The sequence below is a fragment of the Oreochromis aureus genome, linkage group 11 (assembly GCF_013358895.1).
Source record: "Oreochromis aureus strain Israel breed Guangdong linkage group 11, ZZ_aureus, whole genome shotgun sequence".
Lineage (NCBI taxonomy): Eukaryota > Metazoa > Chordata > Actinopteri > Cichliformes > Cichlidae > Oreochromis > Oreochromis aureus.
Window position 1 is genome coordinate 187,537 of NC_052952.1, and position 19,370 is coordinate 206,906.

The following is a 19,370-nucleotide window of genomic DNA, read 5'->3' on the forward strand; positions in this document are numbered from 1 at the left end:
TGAATATTATTACACAGGAAACAACTACACGTAAAATAATTAGACTATGACACCTCTGCCTTTCTAAATGGAGGGACAGTAACTGCGTGTGTGTGTAAGTGTGAAGATTTTCTTGTAAAACTAAGAGGGGCCTAGGAACCACTGCATCATGGTGTATTGTTAGTGATGCATTAATGAATCTACTTTGCTAAGATACAAAACAAGCCCTGTTTTTCTCTTTTCCAGATTCATCACTGGAATGTGCTACCTCGTAAGTGAAGTCACTCCAGAGTTCAAACATCCAAGATTACCCAAACACAGCACAACAGCTGTTGTACTCTTCCTGAATTTATACAGGTTATTATCTATGGAAAGCCAGGACTGCCATAATGAATTAATTAAATACACCATGAAATGATTAATTAAATGTGGCAATAATTAAAAATTAAAATTGGAAATAATTAATTAAATAAATATTTTTGACAAATTTAATTAATTATTTATTTAATTCACATTTGAATTAATTATTGCCACATTTAAATAATTATTTAATGGTGTATTTAATCAATTCATTTTGGCTCAGTTGACTCCTTCAGGTCTCACCGTGAAATAATTTTATCTGTCAACCTCACCCATCAAACCCAGGGGGCGGGGTTAACGCTGATCGAGTCAAAACCATTGCTTTGGCCTGGTGGCCACTGTTTTTAGCACACAACAACCGGCATGTTGAAACTAACAGAACTGAACTTTGAAAAACCCTGTTTGTGTGTCAGTGACATTAAAACGTTTTAATATTTTTTAGCCGAGAATGTAGCGGTTTAATCTTCAGATATCTGGTTGGTTTGTCAAGATGGAGCCTCTTTGCAAAAGTGCTTCGATGATTTCGGAGATGTCTGCCCAGCCCAGTCTCACGGCAAAGCGTGGGATACACCCGCTCGCCTCGAAAGCAATCGAGATGTTATTACCACTGACAAAGCACAGGCCCCGGCACCACAGCTGCCATAACCCCCGCAGTACACTGACTTCATTTACTGAGGTTATATTTATCGGGATTTTATTTCCTGATGTTCGTATTTGTCATACCTGTTCCAGTCGCCAATTCTGAATTATAACTAACATTAAAAACATGTTTAAGGAGGAGAGAGAGCAAATAAATCCAGTTTTGTCTTTGTATAAAAACATTTTAAAAGTCAGTTTAATCTCAAAAATCACTTAAATCCAAAACACACCAGATAAAGAAAAGCGAATGGTTCAGTCTAACACATGTGCCAGTGAACCATTAAACTTCAGTAAAACTATGCAGTTCTGAAACGTAACTTTAACCTCAGCCAAACCGATTTGCTGAGTTGTAAATAAAACAGCAAAGTAAACGTGACCCGACAGACAGAACCTGAGTGAATTAAGTCCAGTGTTTAACCACTGAGAGCTAAAACTCAGGTGAGGTTTCAAAGCTGTGTGCGGTGATTGGACATCAGCCGCTGATAAAGCTGGTTCGCCGATAAAGTGCTCTGTTGGGAAACAAGCTCCAGCAGCTCTGCGCTCGGGAAAAAAAAAAAAAAAATTACTTATTTTGTGCAAAAAAAATGTGCCGACATTGCGTTATATCGAGCACCGGCTGCCCAGTTAAACTGTGACTATCACCAGGTAACGTGGGCGTGTTTCTTGAATTAGCAGCAGGTGTTAAACAGTTGATAGGTGAGGAGGAGGATGCATCATGCAGGTAAACTGAGGGCCTGTTGAGCTGATCGCTGGTGTCGTGAGAAAAATGTCAGCTCGTTCTTTATGTTACAGAAGCACAGAGACACCAGGCGGAAAGAGACGATCGTTCGGTGAAAATGAGAATCTGCGAATGCAACATGTGAACACGGAGAGTGGAATATGTAAACAAACCGGTTAATGTAACACCCCCCCCCCCAAAAAAAAAAACCAAGAACAAAAAAAAAACCAAACAGTGAAGCTGGAACACCGGGGCTGTGAGCTCGGTACACTCTGTCAGCTGACTGTTAGCGGAGTGAGTGACATCTCTGAAAACAGCTGAGCACTTTTGCAAACATGTTCTATGTTGACAACCTGACCAGACGTGACGATTATGCCACTACATTCGTGGTTAAAACACTATTAAAAGTGTAGTTGGTGACAGAAAAACGGGGTATTTTAAAACTTTACACCACCACCATTGCTGCCTGTGATTTGAAATGCATTCTGGGATACCTGGCTGCCCCAAGTCCACACAAGCAATCGATTATCTAGGATCGACCTGTCTTGACTTACTTTGCACGGCAACCAATCAAATGCTAGAGAAGCTGCAGTGGCAGCGTTAACCCCGCCCACTTAGTTTGATGGGTGAGGCTGACAGATAAAATGATTTCAAGTTGAGACATGAAGGGGACAAAAGTGCCATAATAAATTAAATAAATAAATCATTAAATAATTAATTAAAACTGTCAATAATTATTTAAATGTGTCAATAATTAATTAAATGTGTTGTAAATATTTATTTAATTTATTATTTCCAAGTTCAATTAATTATTGACGCATTTAATTAATTATTTATTGGTGTATTTAATTAATTCATTATGGCAGTCCTGGCGTTCCATAATTACCAACCACGCAGAGTAAAAAGAACAATGTGAAAAGATGCTGGTGGTCAGGAAAACTTGCACAAACAGTATTTCCTTACACTGATCTGTGGAAGAAGTTGCTTCAGCCTGGTTTCTCTGACTTCCTGTGCAGAATCCTGGTGTTTGGTAGCATCTATTTGCTGCTGGAGGACAGCCACTAAGGACTGAACAGATGCCACTAGTTCATTTCTCACTTTTACTCCTGGTTCTACCAGTGAAAACACACAGAAAGGGATTCAAAGAAGTGCTACAAAGTCAAGACATTACAAAGTTACCTGACAGAATTGATACTGGTTGATAAGAAATTAAGTTAAGCAGTTATCCAATGATCGATCAATGACTGTACAGTTTCTAACAGTGTGGAAAGCACACGATTCTTTCTTACATTATCTAAAGCCTCTGATGACTTGATGTGTGCAGTTAATAACCTGTGCAATCCCAGCAATCTTCGTGGTTCTTTGTGGATGTCGCTTTGTGTGGACACTGTGAGGAAACAGCAGACTGGGTTTTGGCTGGTGTAGCAGAACCTCTACTTATCCCCGATGACCTTGAAGTCACCGCCCTTCTCCCATCCAGTCGCTTGTCTCTTATAGGAGCTGTAGTGGCTTGTCTCATTGAAGAGGTACAGGAAGGAAAAGTAAGGGAGCCATGGGAGGCCTGAGAAAAACGTATGATGTAAAGTGTGAATGTAATCTCTTTTCTACAGTAGTGCCTTTTATATAGTTTGCCTCACCGGGTGTTTCTTAGTTTTGCCAGTGTGAGATGATGTGACAGAAGAGCTTTTGGTATGATCCTGCATCAGCTTGTCTACTTCTGCTCTGATGCTGCAAATCAGATCCTTGTTGGGGGGGTGAGCAGCACTGATTGGGTGGCTTGTCGATTCCCTGGCCCCATTTATCGCTGCAGCTGCAGGGTGCTGTGACTCATCCGGGAATCTCCTTTCCAGTCCCCTGGATGTCTTTTCTTGGTTGGGTTCCACAACACTGCAATCAAAGTGAAAACCACAGTAAAAAATAAACAAAATATTTTATGTATTGTAACTTTACAGTTACTACTATAACTATTCTTTTCAGAAGAGTGTCAGTTATGTCACGAAATGGTGAGTTCTTCTAAATACAGACAGATGGTAGATAATACATTTTTCCTGTCATATTCATCTACATAAATTAGTACACATTAGTGCCAAGCAGAAGACGGTGGGTGGACGGACGGACAGGTGGAACTATGTATACCCAGGCTTCTGCATTAGTCATCACATCTGCCCAAGTTTCATTGCTAGGTAACACATTTAGCTCACCTGTCACATTTGCCTTTGCGGTGTAAACTATATACTTTTATTTTCTTAGAGGGTGCAGATGGTTTCCTAATTATTACAATCCATTTCATAATCATTGAGACTCTGAGTCCAGACCTTTTACCAACTGAAAACATTTGATTCATCATGAAAAATAAAACGAAGACGAGTCAGGAATGATGAGCAGTTAGACAAGAATGGGACAACAATCCTCTCCAACATGTCCAGCAACTGGTTTCCTACTTACCAGATGTTTCCAGACTGTTGTTAAAAGAAGAGGGGCTGGTACACATGGCCCAGTGTTTTTGAGATGTGCTGCCATCATTAAATACAACTGAACTATTTTTTTTTTTAATTGTATATTTTATAAATATTGGATATATTTTCTTTGTTTTGCTGGGAACAAATAGGGGCTTCATAATATTTGCAAATCAATGTAATGGGCTTTCATTAACATTTTGCACAGCCTCCCTGAATTTTTAGAACTGATGATCACAGAAGTTGTCATGCTCTCCATAACGATCGATGCTTTCATTATTTTGTTTTGTTTTTGACGATTACTGTGTTTGTTTCACTGTTTTTGTTTGCGAGTTTATTCTTTGCTTCACTTCTTGTTTTATTGCTAGCAGAGTTCCTCCAGTTGATCATCTCAACCCACGGATGAACTGCTGTCAACTGCATACCAAGAACTCTTGTTTATCATAATAATAATAATAATAATAATAATAATAATAGAATAATAATAATAATAGAACAGAATAGCTTTTTATTGTCACTGTTACAAGAACAGTGAAAGGCAGTTTGGCATCTCTCCATGTGTGTGGAGTACACAATAGCGAATGTATTTACACAATAACAGACAAATTTACATTTACACAAGAAAGATATGTACAAGTTATACATACACCTGCAAACATACACGCACATACATACATATATGTATATATACATATATGCATCCGTACATACACACACACACACACACATATTTCCACATGCACACTTACATCTATATACATACACATACATGCCATCTAACTATCAGGTGCATTGAGAGGTGCAGTGTGATCAGTGATATTGCACATTGAGTGGGGGGTGCTGTTGGAACTATACTAAATAATGTTATAATAAATACAGTTTAAAGTGGTAAGGGTGTTGGTTGCATTGAAGTATAAACAGAAATACGATTTATAAATAAGGTGTAATGTCCATGAGTGTTGGCAGTGCAGTTATCCTCCAATCAGGGTGGAGGTAGGGCATGTTTGACAGCCTGTGGGTAAAAACTTCTGTTGAGTCTGTTTGTCTTTGACCTGGGGCCCGTTCTTCGTACCTCGCTTACTACATCCAAGATCAAATGACACATCCAAGATCAAATCATCGCGCTAACTTTGAACTCGCTAATCCGGTTCTCCGAACACACCTGTTGTTGACGATTAGTATAGCTGGCTGAAGTAATCTGAGATCACTGGGTGGCTTAAAAGGGGCTACGCATCGATAGTAGAAACATTGATCGGCAACCCTGTGATTGGTCGGCGAAGATGTCGAAGGGCGCGCGCAGTATCTCACGGCAGCAGAGCAAGAACTCTTGATTGAGGGATTTCAGGAGTTTCAGAGTTTAATTAAAGCGCGGGGAACACTGCAAAGGCTGCAAAAGCAAAGGAGAGGGCTGGCAGAAAGTTGCTGACAAATTACACTCGTAAGTGATTTCCGTGATATTACATTATATCATGTGATATTATAAATGGCTCATTGGGACACAGAAACACAGAATTTAAATTAAATACCATGACACCTGAATATCTGTTTGTTTGTTAAACAATATCAAAGCTGAGCAAATAAAAGTTATACCACAGTATATTATATTACATCATATGTGTAGTTTGACATTCATCATTAGAGCCACAACAGGACCCACTAGAACATGGGTATATACAAAGTAAAAGTGAAATATATTTATATAAGAATATTCCACAGATATGGTAATATTTATCACTTATATTATATTTATAGTATATATGACAAGAGACCCTGAAATAATCTATATATTGTTTATTTATAACACACAACCAAGAAAGGGCATAGAGCAAATAAAGACAGGTGGTATATATATATATATATATATACATACATACACACCCCTTTTATACTGTGACATTTATTGACATTGTATACATTTTTATATGTAGTTTGACATAACACTCCATCACTTTTACCTGTACACCCATACACAAGGGGTGACTGAAGCATGCACAGTAAGTCGGGAGTATACATACATATATATACAGTACAGTAGTATACATATATCTATCTATCTATCTATCTATCTATATATCTATCATATATATATATATATATATATATATATATATATATATATATATATATATATATATAAAGAGAGAGAGAGAGAGAGAGAGAGAGAGAGAGAGAGAGAGAGAGAGAGAGAGAGAAAGTAAATAATACCCTCACGGGAGAATCGATATCTCTCTATGAGCACACCGTCGCGCTGAGCTAAAGGATCCTGTGTATCCCACAATATACGCTAAATTCTGTAAACTCTCCTTATCAATCTTGCACCTTCCTTGCTCGTACAAACGGACAGGACATGGCTGCGACAGACTTCCCAAATCCACCTTCGCTTTTATAGTCGTGGTCTCTCATCTTGATTGCACGTAGTAATTTACTATTACTACTCTAAAATATGAATTACATCTGACATGATCTACTACATGACATAGAATGGTTAATAGTACATTTCCCTTTTTATGGAAATAACCTGTATGTATCTGTATGAAATCAATAAAAGAATCAAATGCTGCATTATCTTTAGTTACATTGATAATATTTATTTATGGTAAAACAGTGGCGACATATCGCTCTTGCTTTCATATAACTGCAGCGGACATACCTGAGTGGCGCGATCTAATCCTGTTTACATAAAGTAAGCCTGCTCCCGAGCAGGTTTACGCTCACGGATCTGTTGCTATGACAGCAAGTCCCGGATGAGCTTCGGAGAACCGAACGATCCAAGATCACGCGAAATCGTCAACAATCAAATCCGGCTAACTTACTTAGCGAGGTACGAAGAACAGGCCCCAGATGGACCTGTAGCGTTTACCAGAGGGAAGGGGGAAAAAGTGAGTGTCCAGGGTGTGAGGGGTCTTTGATGGTGATGCTGGCTTTCTGCTGAAGTCTGCCAGTATAGATGTCTCTGAGGGGGTTAGTGAAGTGCTGATTGCCCGCTCTGCTGCCCTCCTCACCACCGCTGCAGTTTCCTCTTGTCCTCCGCAGTGCAGCAGTTGAACCAGAGTGTGCAGCAGTAAGTCAGAAGGCTCTCAATGGTGGAGCGGTAGAAGTTTACTAGCAGTCTTTGGGGTAATTGGGCCTGACGTAGTTTCCTGAGGAAGTACAGCCTTTGTTGTGCTTTCCTTACCTGGTGGGAGATGTTTGTGGACCAGGTAAGGTCGGCTGAGATGTGGACTCCGAGGAACTTATAGCTTTCTACCCTTTCTACTTTCTACTAATAACAATAATAATAATAATAATAATAATGATAATAATAACAATAACAATTGTTGTTGTTGTTGTTGTTGTTGTTGTTGTTGTTGTTGTTGTTGTTGTTGTTGTTAAATAACAAATAAAATAACGACCAAGACTGTCCGAGCCGGGGCTTGAACCGGCAACCTTCTGATTACAAGACGAACAGCCCACTCTTGAGCCACGATCGCCCCTTAACATACAGGGAGTGCAGAATTATTAGGCAAGTTGTATTTTTGAGGAATAATTTTATTATTGAACAACAACCATGTTCTCAATGAACCCAAAAACTCATTAATATCAAAGCTGAATGTTTTTGGAAGTAGTAGTTTTTAGTTTGAGCTATTTTAGGGGATATCTGTGTGTGCAGGTGACTATTACTGTGCATAATTATTAGGCAACTTAACAAAAACAAATATATACCCATTTCAATTATTTATTTTTACCAGTGAAACCAATATAACATCTCCACATTCACAAATATACATTTCTGACATTCAAAAACAAAACAAAAACAAATCAGCGACCAATATAGCCACCTTTCTTTGCAAGGACACTCAAAAGCCTGCCATCCATGGATTCTGTCAGTGTTTTGATCTGTTCACCATCAACATTGCGTGCAGCAGCAACCACAGCCTCCCAGACACTGTTCAGAGAGGTGTACTGTTTTCCTCCTTGTAAATCTCACATTTGATGATGGACCACAGGTTCTCAATGGGGTTCAGATCAGGTGAACAAGGAGGCCATGTCATTAGTTTTTCTTCTTTTATACCCTTTCTTGCCAGCCACGCTGTGGAGTACTTGGGCGTGTGTGATGGAGCATTGTCCTGCATGAAAATCATGTTTTCTTGAAGGATGCAGACTTCTTCCTGTACCACTGCTTGAAGAAGGTGTCTTCCAGAAACTGGCAGTAGGACTGGGGGTTGAGCTTGACTCCATCCTCAACCCGAAAAGGCCCCACAAGCTCATCTTTGATGATACCAGCCCAAACCAGTACTCCACCTCCACCTTGCTGGCGTCTGAGTGGGACTGGAGCTCTCTGCCCTTTACCAATCCAGCCACGGGCCCATCCATCTGGCCCATCAAGACTCACTCTCATTTCATCAGTCCATAAAACCTTAGAAAAATCAGTCTTGAGATATTTCTTGGCCCAGTCTTGACGTTTCAGCTTGTGTGTCTTGTTCAGTGGTGGTCGTCTTTCAGCCTTTCTTACCTTGGCCATGTCTCTGAGTATTGCACACCTTGTGCTTTTGGGCACTCCAGTGATGTTGCAGCTCTGAAATATGGCCAAACTGGTGGCAAGTGGCATCTTGGCAGCTGCACGCTTGACTTTTCTCAGTTCATGGGCAGTTATTTTGCGCCTTGGTTTTCCCACACGCTTCTTGCGACCCTGTTGACTATTTTGAATGAAACGCTTGATTGTTCGATGATCACGCCTCAGAAGCTTTGCAATTTTAAGACTGCTGCATCCCTCTGCAAGATATCTCACTATTTTTGACTTTTCTGAGCCTGTCAAGTCCTTCTTTTGACCCATTTTGCCAAAGGAAAGGAAGTTGCCTAATAATTATGCACACCTGATATAGGGTGTTGATGTCATTAGACCACACCCCTTCTCATTACAGAGATGCACATCACCTAATATGCTTAATTGGTAGTAGGCTTTCGAGCCTATACAGCTTGGAGTAAGACAACATGGATGAAGAGGATGATGTGGACAAAATACTCATTTGCCTAATAATTCTGCACTCCCTGTAGTTAAGACAGAATATGACATCGGATTTAAGCTTGTCTGTTGGCTGATGTTTGAACATTTACAGTGAGCCCCCTCAAATGTTACTTGAACACTGTATTTGTGCCACAAACACTGAGATACTGATGAACTGGGAGGAAAACAAGCTGGCAGCTTGCTGAGAATCCATCAACTAGGTAGTCCTGACCTGACAGGCTGGAGGGTGAAGCCTCTAATTTGATCTCCCTCTGGTCGGAGGAGCCTCATCAGCTCTTCTGCAGTGGGTAGCTCTAAATACACACAAAGACAAAAGAATTTCTTAGCATACTTTTATCCTTTACGATCCTGCCCATCACAAATACTTTTGCACAAGTAGGATGCATCTTATTTATAGGGCTAACACACATGAAGTGACATGTGACAGAAGTGGAGCCCAGGTGTGACAAATGTGAAATGAAGACCTTTCTCTCAAGTCTTTGAAATCTGTGGACAAAGAAAATAATCAAAAAATATTGATGCTTTTTGCAAAACTGTCAAAACATGACATTAGGGTTAATCCATGTTGCAAATTTTCTCATTTGTAGTGTCAGAAAGAGCCGTCAGGGAACGCTCACTGAGCAACCACAGAACTGGGACCTGGGGTTTATACAGTGTATACTCAACAGACTGACAAAGACTTAAAGTAGAATAATTTCTGACCTGACTCACTGGTAGAAACAGGCTGCAGAGACTGTTGGGCATGTTGAGAAGGAGAGGAAGGAGACAGAGGTCTGTTGATGCTCCATCTCACTTCCAAAGATGAGGTATGATGACCATGGTCATCTGAATCCTCCACAACATGGACCTGCCTGTAGGCCTCCTGAAGAGCCTCCAACTCTGAGGCCCCACTTTGTGCGTAAGACTGACCTGTAGAGAAAATGAATTAAGTTTATCCAGAAAGCAAAGTTAAATGAAACTTGAATGATCTTTCAGGGAAGCTTCAGTCACGTTTAAAGACCTCCCTGGAATTCTTTAAGTTTGTTTCACGTGTTTACATGCTTGTTTACATCCTGACCACATATGTATTGTTTACAATTTTGTCTTATAATCTGGTTTTCATTATGTATATTTACATATTATTTTACCTAATGAGGTTAAAGTTATTAAAATGTTTTCCGTAAAAGTCAATATATAATTCAGACATTCATTGCATAGAATGAAAATGTGAAAATGTCACATGTGAATCACAGTGTGTGAGATGTGGATTAGACACTTTATAACCTCAAATTGGGATTAGAGTAATCTCTGTCAAAGATCAGGGACTGTGGCTGATCTCCTTAGAAGTAGTAAAATCACACAGACACTAAAGAGAAAACTCCATCAGGAAAGAGAAGCCCAGAGAAAGAGCTACATCTTAAAGGAATACCAGAGCTGAAGACCATCTATCACCCTGACACTATATTTCTGAGGCCTCAAAACAGCTGATCATGCTGGAACTCACAGTACACTGGGAGGAGCGGATCGAGGAGGCCAATGAAAGGAAACGTGCAAAGTACCAGGAACTAGTGCAGGAGTACAGGGGAAGGGGCTGGAAGACTTTCTATGAGCCCATAGAAGTAGGTAGGTTGTAGGGCAGGGGTGGGCAATCTCAGTCCACGAGGGCGGTGTCCCTGCAGGTTTTAGATCTCACCTTGGGTCAACACACCTGAATCACATGATTAGTTCGTTACCAGGCCTCTGGAGAACTTCAGGACATGTTGAGGAGCTAATTTAGCCATTTAAATCAGCTGTGTTGGTTCGAGGACACATCTAAAACCTGCAGGGACACCGGCCCTCGTGGACTGAGATTGCCCACCCCTGTTGTAGGGGCTTTGCAGGACGATCACTCTGCAAAGTCCTAGGCCAGCTGGGTGTGGCTGGGGCAGCCAAGAAGAGGGCCATCCAGGCTGTGAGCGAAGCGGCAGAGAAAGCCAAAGGTGGCTGTGGATTAAGAGGGCTGATCCGTGGGTAACTACTGTTACGCAAGTAGGGGCCTGATCACCCCCGGCTGGGTCGCCTGGGTGAGGGTGTATGACGTTGTGAGACCCAAAACACCTGATGACCCCAGGATACATCACTGAACATGCGTGCATCCAGGAGATGTGTCTTGTATAAGAAAATAATTTACAGAGTGAGGAGGAACTGGAGCAAAAAAAGGAACAGCAGCACTCCTGACATAATTTGTATGTTGTATGGTCCTTACCCTTCAAGCTCAGTTTGTCAGCCACAGAACTGGGAGCATGATGGTCCTACAAGCACTACCACTCACACTGTTTAGGGGTCAATGCCCCGAGTGCACCAAACACCTTGTGAACCACTATTGGCTTCACCCTCCACATCTTCCCAATCTCCTCTCACAGCCCTTGGGTTTTGTCAAGCTTTTTTGTGTTACGTCCTCCTGATGTTGCTTCTACCTGGTATAACATTTATCACTATGGCCGTCTTCTTCTTCTACGTCTGGTCATCACCAGTTTGTGAGAGGGTTCAACCATAGAACTGGGACTGAACTGCACCTGTGGTGTGGTAGACCCCAGCCTCTATCGAGCTTGTGCCTGTGCGGCCATTACTAGTTCCTTTGGTGCCATTGGTAGGATTTTTCAATATCGGGTACTTCTATCTGCTGGTGGTACATGTTGTGCAGAGGCTTGTCTTTCCATGATGTTTCCGTTTTCTGTGTTTCTGTTGCCTCATGTATCACTAGGCACACTGTCAGCTGTGGCCATGTTCCTGATGTACTCATGGATCTTAGCCGTTTCATTCTGAATAGTGGTTCTGACTTTCACTAGTTCTTAGCCTCCTTCCTTTCGCTAAGTGTATCGTCTCAGGGTGCTGGACTTGGGCTGAAAACCTCCATGCACAGAACATGGCCCCCTGTTAAATCCAGTATCTAATTTAAAATCCTTCACATCACATAAAACATCTTACGTACAGTATTTCCCCACAGAACACTTCACTCTCAGACTGCAGGTTTACTTGTGTTTCCTATGAATATTTCTAGTTACAGAAATTTCACAGGCATATCCCTCAAAACTGTAAATGCAAAAAAGTTGCACAAAATAGTTTCCAACCACAGGAAAGTTATTTCATTTTTGAGATACACTAAGTTTTATAAACTGTAGGAAAATGAAAATAAATATTACTGTGCACAATTTGCAACAAAACAGCATGTGTATGAAAATAAACAATTTCCAATAGTGTAATTGAAGTTCTAAGCGTCCCAGAAACTATACAGAAAGGCATAAAGTCAAACATGACTTTCAAAAACACCAGCTAACCTTTGAAAGGCCCTGTAGGGGGAAAAACTGTGTTTCCCACGAAAAGTGACGCCACGTCCGGTTTTTGCAGGTAATGGCGGACTTGAAAGTTTGCACTAACAATTTGATGATGTTAATTGCAACGTAGGAAGTGCTATGAACAGCTGATCAAGGTGTGTTTCTGGATTATGTTACTGTGGTTGCGAGCACTTTTTACTTGATTTTTGCACAAGAAACCCTGACCTGGGACAAGTTGAACGCATGCTGTGTAAGTACAACTCCTGTGGTTTCATATGCAAAAAAATGATTGCACTAGCTTATTTGTGTCACGGTTTGCGGGGCAAGCCGTGTGTAAATTATTAAAGGACCCTTTATGTAGGCAGCTCAGCTCAGCTTTATTCATCAAATGTTGATACAAACAGAGATGGTGAGGGTGAGCATGAAACTAAGCAAAAACCTAAACTGGGAAAACTAACAGGAACAAACCAGAAACAGAGATGCAGGGAGACACGGAGAGACAACCTGAGACGACGGAGGGAGATACGCAGACCAGAAAACACCAAATAACGCAGACGAACCAGCAATACACATGAGAAAACACAGGGTTTAAATACACACAGGGCAATCAGGGAATGGGAAACAGGAGGGAGACGCGGCTGGGAGTAATTGGACATAACGAGACAAGAGGAAGCGAAACTAGAAACACTAACGAGAGACGCAGACCTGCAAAATAAAACAGGAACTCACACATGCAAAGACACAGACTAAGGAACACAGACTTTACACAGAGGAAACACCGACAGAAATGACTAAACACTAAACTGAGGAAGAACACAACCAAAATATATCACAACAATAGAAAACACAAAACGCTGGGTCAAAGACCCAAGATCATGACAATTTGGTTGCAATTCTACCAGGATTTTAAAATAGTTACACAAATGGGAGCGTGTACGCTCCCATGGGCTTAAAGGGTTAAAGTACTTGCTCATTCGGGGTCATCTGATTGGTGGAATTTTCTCTGGATCATTGTAGAGTCTTTACCTTAAAATGTAAAGCACCTTGAGCCAATTGTTGTTGTGGTTTGGCGCTGTATAAATAAAACTGAATTAGCCAGCTGGTTGCAGTGACGGTCACAGATTGTGCATAATGCTGCATTCTTATCCTCTAGCAGACTTTCACAGGGTACGTGACACGGTCTTGGTAAATAGCCATGTAGAGTCTAAATTTTCTTTGCCATGATCTTCTCTTTCAGGTCAGCTGCTCTGGCATTCAATGTCAGTAGTCTCTATCGTCTCCTGTGGCCAGCGTATTATTCTAGTGGAGGTATCTGATAATTGGTGCATGCATTGATGGCTGTGATCTTATTCCTACCGTTCAAATGGCTTCTCAGCAGCTGTCTCGCCTTCTGGAAATATCTGGCTGTGGCTACCCTTTCTACATCTTCATCATGGTTTCTGTTGGCCTGTGGGTAACCCAAGTACTTGTAGCTGTCCTGTGCATCTCCTATTCTGTCTCTTTACAGCTATACCCATTCAGCCTGGACCATCTTCACTTTCTTTGCAACCATTCAGCCACCCTTATCCAGTCACAAGAACATCCAGATATCCTTGCGGCAGACCCTGGTGAGATGGATCAGTAAAGTGATGTCTCACTAACTCTTGGGATATAGCTCGATGTCATCCATGTACACCAAAAGGCCGATGGTATTTGCTCTTAATGACGAGCTGACTTAGGTGAGTGAAGCCTATGCAGAACAGCAGTGGGGACAGTGCATTACACTGGTATGTTGCATACTTTGTGGTAATGTGTGTGACTGATTGCCTTGTAGATGGTGTCCAGTGTCATTTTCCACAGTCCCACTGAATTTCTGATGAATATAATTAGGGCACTATTAGAGCACCTTGTACAGTGCCAAGCACTCCAATATAGTCAATCCAGCTTCATCTGTTGGCCTGAGCTACAGCCACCCACATGATCTCACCTTCAGCTCTAGGTGTGTCTGTCCTTGTGCTATTGTTCCCTTGTAGCTGAGATTCCCCCATAGATGAATCTTTGGAAAAACAGGCTATTTGTTCTTTTTACCTCTCTTCATCCTAGTGGCCAACGTTGTGACCCTTAGTTTGACAGTTTCTAGAACTCAGAGATCTTGTCCCTCTTTTTCATCCAGGAGCTGTCTCGCTGAGTCCTTCTGTACCTCCGTTAACTAACATGTTTCCGGGCTTCTCTGATTTGAAGACACTGAATTACACCACAGGGTTCTACCATAGTTGGCTCTTTACATCCATACAGCTTACTACTGTTCCCATTGTACTGCAGCCTCTTGATTTCCAGCTAACAGGTGCTTCTTGATCAGTGTGTCTTATTTGCATTGTACTCATAGAGCCCACATACACTGCTTATAACTGCTCTCATTGTGTGTGTCTAAGATATTAGGTTTCAAATAAAACCACTTTAAAATACATATATCGATAGTCTTCTCTGGAGTTGGTGTTACCTCTGTTCAGAGACTCCACTGTGTTCTTCTTTCTCTCCTCTTCGCCTGCCTCATCCAGAGAATCATAAAAAGACACTGAAACAAACATTAAGTTGGAGTGACATATATTCTTGTAGCTGTGGATCCTTCAATAACTAAATCCAAAACAAACAAACAAAAAAAGAGGAAGCCTTTAACACTTTAAGGTTTGATGAAGACCTCAATCATATGTTTTGGAGAAAGTGTTTTTGTGTTTCAGACAGAGCTGAGAAGTAACAAAGAAGCAACAAAGTACTTGTACTTGGTTTGGAGTAACAAAGTGGGGCAGACTGACAGAAGCGAGGCTGCCATATGGCGCTATCGGCCCCTCTGGCGATCACCAGTAGGCGGTAAGTGAAGTGTCTTGCCCAAGGACACAACGACCAAGACAGAGAGAGCTGGGGATCAAACCGGCAACCTTCCGGTTACAAGATGAGCTTCCCATCTTGGGTTGAATAACATAAAGTATACTAACTTTATGTTATTCATATGTTGCATGAAAATACTCTGTCGATTGTGCAGGATAAAGAGGCTAATTTTTTGAAATGTAGTGATTTTATAGTAAAGCACTGCATTGGACTGGTGCACAGGGGCGGTGGTGCTTATGGTCAGCGTTGCGTTCCATCAAGTGTAGTCGGCTAATTTGCATTTAAGATGATGGTGATTAGATTAATTCACTGAATTCCATCAACTGTATACGGTGTAGTATAAAGACAATATACAGTATACTGTGGTCCCTCGCTATATCGCGGTTCACTTTTCTCAGCCTCGCTGTTTCCCGGATTTTTTTGGGTGCAATTTTGCATGTTTTTTTTTTTTCTTACAGCGCATTCTATTCTGCGTCCTGATTGGTTGTAGACCATTGTCAATCAATCTCGTGCCTTGTCTCCTGTACAGTACAGAATACCTTCAGCCTGTCAAATTTACATAAATCTTCACTAGCAGAAGACAACAAACACAACAGTGCTGACGTCAAAGGTGCATTATGTGAAACCAAACAGACAAGTCAAACTTTACTCATTCTTCTTGCTTCCTCTACTTCCGTACCATTGATTCATTAATGTTGAATTCTCTGGTAGCTGCTCTATTCCCGTGTTCTGGACCTGAAAACAGGGTTTGATCTTTGGTTTCATTCTATACTGGACTTATGTTTCTACGAAGGTTTGAACTTTGAGAGTTTAAACAGGAGAGAAAAGTGTGAAAATGTTCATGCCTGTCTGAGAAAAGTGTATAAAGTGTGTAGTGAGGGGCTTTTACAGCCTTAAAATATCTATAATAACTGTAAAAAATAAAGTTGGCTACTTTGTGGATTTCACCTATCACGGGTCATTTTTAGAACGTAACTCCTGCGATAAACGAGGGACCGCTGTACTCTGAGAAATGGAAATGAGCAAAGATGGCTCATGAAACATCTGCTGACATTTGTTAAATTGAGCTGTGTGAATCCACAAAGATCAGCAGCTCAGCCGATCACAGCCTGTCCACAAAGCTTAATGGGAACTAAAGGTCATCATTTTAGGAACACTGCCAGTGAAGACATTAACACACATCTTAGTCTGCTGGCCTCAGCACAATGTCATGTTTCTCTTACCTCTGGCAAGAACTGAAGCCGTCGTTGACTTCTGAAAAAGGACAAGAGTGTGACAGTGCCACGGTCACATGACATTAGGGCTGCCACAAACGATTATTTTGATAGTCGACTAGTCACCGAGTATTTTTGCGATTAGTCGACTAATCAGATCATGCATCCACTGGACGTAAAACGTCCAGCTTATTGCACCAGCAGCATCTGCTCTTATATAACTATCATTAGCTTACAGCTTGAAGTGTTTAAGGTGCTAACTAAAAATAAAGACAAGTTGATAGTTTATTAAATTTTATTAAAATTTGCAGATTGTTTCGGTGGAGTTTAATAAACTCAGCCGTCTGCTCCTTGCTATCTAAAATATAACAGGACACCGGAGTATGTTCTCAAGCATCTCACACTTCTGATAATCAGTTATCTGCTTGACGTTTATTCATCTGTGCAAAAACTATAACTTTAATCTCAGCCAAACCGATTTACTCAGGAACAAATAAAATACTGAAAAAAGCCAAACAATAACATTTTTAAGTTATCTAAGTGACTTATATATCATATTTAACCTGAGTAGTGAAAGACGGCGGTGGGTTTGAAAATGGTTTGCCGGGAGTCCGGTGTTCTCACCGGCTCTAGTGAGCGTTAAACCCCGGCTATCGAGCTGGTGGGTAACAGACGTCTCCGAAAACGTCGGAGCGCTTTTGCAAATATGTGATGTCTTGATAAACTGAGCAGATATTTGAAGTTTACACAGCTACTTTCTTGCCTGAAAATATGTTAAACTTTATTTTGTGACCCAGAAAGAATAATAAGAGTAATATTAAAGCTAACTAGCTGCCACCACTGTTGGAAACTGAGCAGGGCCGCGCTATGAATTCTGGGACACAGCTTCTTCTTCTTCGGAGTTTAACGGCAGCTGGCATCCTTGTACATGCAGTGCTGCCATCTTCTGTTTCAGTCCGTTATTACACTCTTAAATCCTACTACTTAATCCTGCGTCTTTTCTTACAAAGCTTCAAACGACGCGTCGACTATTAAATTAGTCGTCGACGATTTTGATAGTCGACTAATCGTGGCAGCCCTACATGATATCTGTTCATTTGGAACAGTAAGTGATATATTAACTAATATTAATTATACACAGCTGTTATTATATCCACTTGTTATCCTGAGGTCACCGTTAAATAATCATATGGTCCCTCCCCTGGACAAACATCCAGTTGACCTCAGATCCAGTTTGTTTAGCCAATTTTTTTCTTTTTACAATCGTTTTTAACTTTGTAGATACATCAACAAAGTGTGTTCAGCGACATTGATTTCCTCAAGTGTTATACTGTATATACTATTGAACTGTATTCTCTTCTCGTGCTTTCTATTGGAAAATGAACTTTCTGATAAAGTTTCTAATATTTTTCAACTTTAAAAGGTAAGGATTTGAGCACAAACCTCCTCCAGTGGAACCTTCACATCCTCGTCATCTTCAAAATCCTCGCTGTAGCCTGTGAAGGCTGAGAGAGGACAGACATTGATTAAGACAAAGACAGAGACACAGCAGAGTTGGCCTAGATTTCATTATTCTTACCTGGACTGATCATCCCTGTCCCTCTGGCCTTGCTGTGATCATCACCGCCACCTTGCTCCACTGGTTCTTCTGCTTCTTCTACACTCCTACAGGGAAGATATCCTTCTTATTACATTGAAATCACAACACTGAGCTTCGAGGTCACAACAGCAGCTGTTCTAGGGACACTGTAAGCACAGCTAGTGTGCTATACTACTGTCCAAAATGAACTCATGTGTCTTACTCAGAAGCCTCATTTAAGGGCCTTGGGGGTGGGCACGCTACATGGCGTCCAGAGGACGGTGTGTGTATTCAACCTCACCTCCAGCGCCGGTGCCCACCTCTTAATTTTAAATGTACGTAGATATTGAGGGTTCTCGGGAGGGGCTGTGCTTACACCTCCTGCTCTCTGGCAGGAAGCACAAGGCCTTCCCGTGTTTTAAATGCAATTTAGAACAACATGCAGCAGCACCACATATGAGGAAGGCGTAGAGAGGTATGGGGTCTTGACACCCCCATTCTTTGTTTGTCATAGGGGGCATGGGGGCTAGGGGCCGGAGGAAGAGTTGGCCATCTGGTCGGGGTCTGGGCTGCGGGGCCTCCCTGCTGCTGCAGGACCAGGGGACTCTGCTTGTTTCCACCTCGGGGAAAAGGGCAACATCTCCTGGGTCTGGGGGCGGATTCCCCCTCTGGGGGTGATGGTACCTGGACCTGGGGTATCCGGTTGTTCAGTCTGACATCACTGGCCGTGTCTGGGCCTAAACTCCGCTGCAGGTCCATATATCAAACGATCACTGTGGCATTACTGAGAGTTGAAAAACTGTCTAAAGTCTTTCATCTTTAATAAAATGATCAGTGTTCTGCTCCACCAGGTGTAACAATGAGTTTAACATCCAGGCATCCATGAAAATGGAATTTATGACATTTAACGGGTTAGAAGTTAGGAGGAAGTTAGCTCACTAGCTTCGCTAGTTTCCACCTAAACATGATATAGCATGTTCTGACTGAGAGATTTCTGAAACATTCAAGCGCACAGCTCTGCTATCACTTCCAACATAAATGAAGACAGAAAACTAAACAGCAAGCGTTTGTAGGGTTACTGAAGTTGGGCTAGCTGGTATATAATGATGTCCGTGACCGCTAGCGACACAGCTATGTTAGCATAATATAAACAAGCTAACTTTTTCCACTTGATAAAAGTTAACGTGAGTGTTCTCAGTGGTCAGGAACAAATGCAATCGCATGGCAGGATGCTGTAAAAGGACCAAACTTCAGCCAAGAGA

At 41.4% G+C, this 19,370-nt stretch overlaps 1 protein-coding gene across 10 annotated transcripts in view; it reads right to left on the reverse strand.

The window, feature by feature from the left end:
* The window catches only part of cep162 (centrosomal protein 162), a 49,953-nt gene that overhangs the window by 21,869 nt on the left and 8,714 nt on the right, over window positions 1–19,370 (reverse strand). For 9 of the 10 annotated variants that reach the window (XR_004198687.2, XR_005614777.1, XM_039619242.1 and 6 more), the window contains exons 6-14: window positions 18,109–18,194; window positions 17,973–18,034; window positions 16,539–16,569; window positions 14,930–15,004; window positions 9,860–10,066; window positions 9,369–9,450; window positions 3,334–3,583; window positions 3,029–3,257; window positions 2,660–2,808 (exon numbers count right to left, since the gene is read on the reverse strand). Coding sequence is in view for 8 of the 10 variants with exons in the window: in XM_039619242.1 (XP_039475176.1) it covers window positions 2,660–2,808; window positions 3,029–3,257; window positions 3,334–3,583; window positions 9,369–9,450; window positions 9,860–10,066; window positions 14,930–15,004; window positions 16,539–16,569; window positions 17,973–18,034; window positions 18,109–18,194 (1,171 nt within the window). In the remaining 2 variants the exon portion in view is untranslated. The remainder of the gene's footprint in view (window positions 1–2,659; window positions 2,809–3,028; window positions 3,258–3,333; window positions 3,584–9,368; window positions 9,451–9,859; window positions 10,067–14,929; window positions 15,005–16,538; window positions 16,570–17,972; window positions 18,035–18,108; window positions 18,195–19,370) is intronic. The other variant, XM_031726877.2, reaches the window with a different exon arrangement.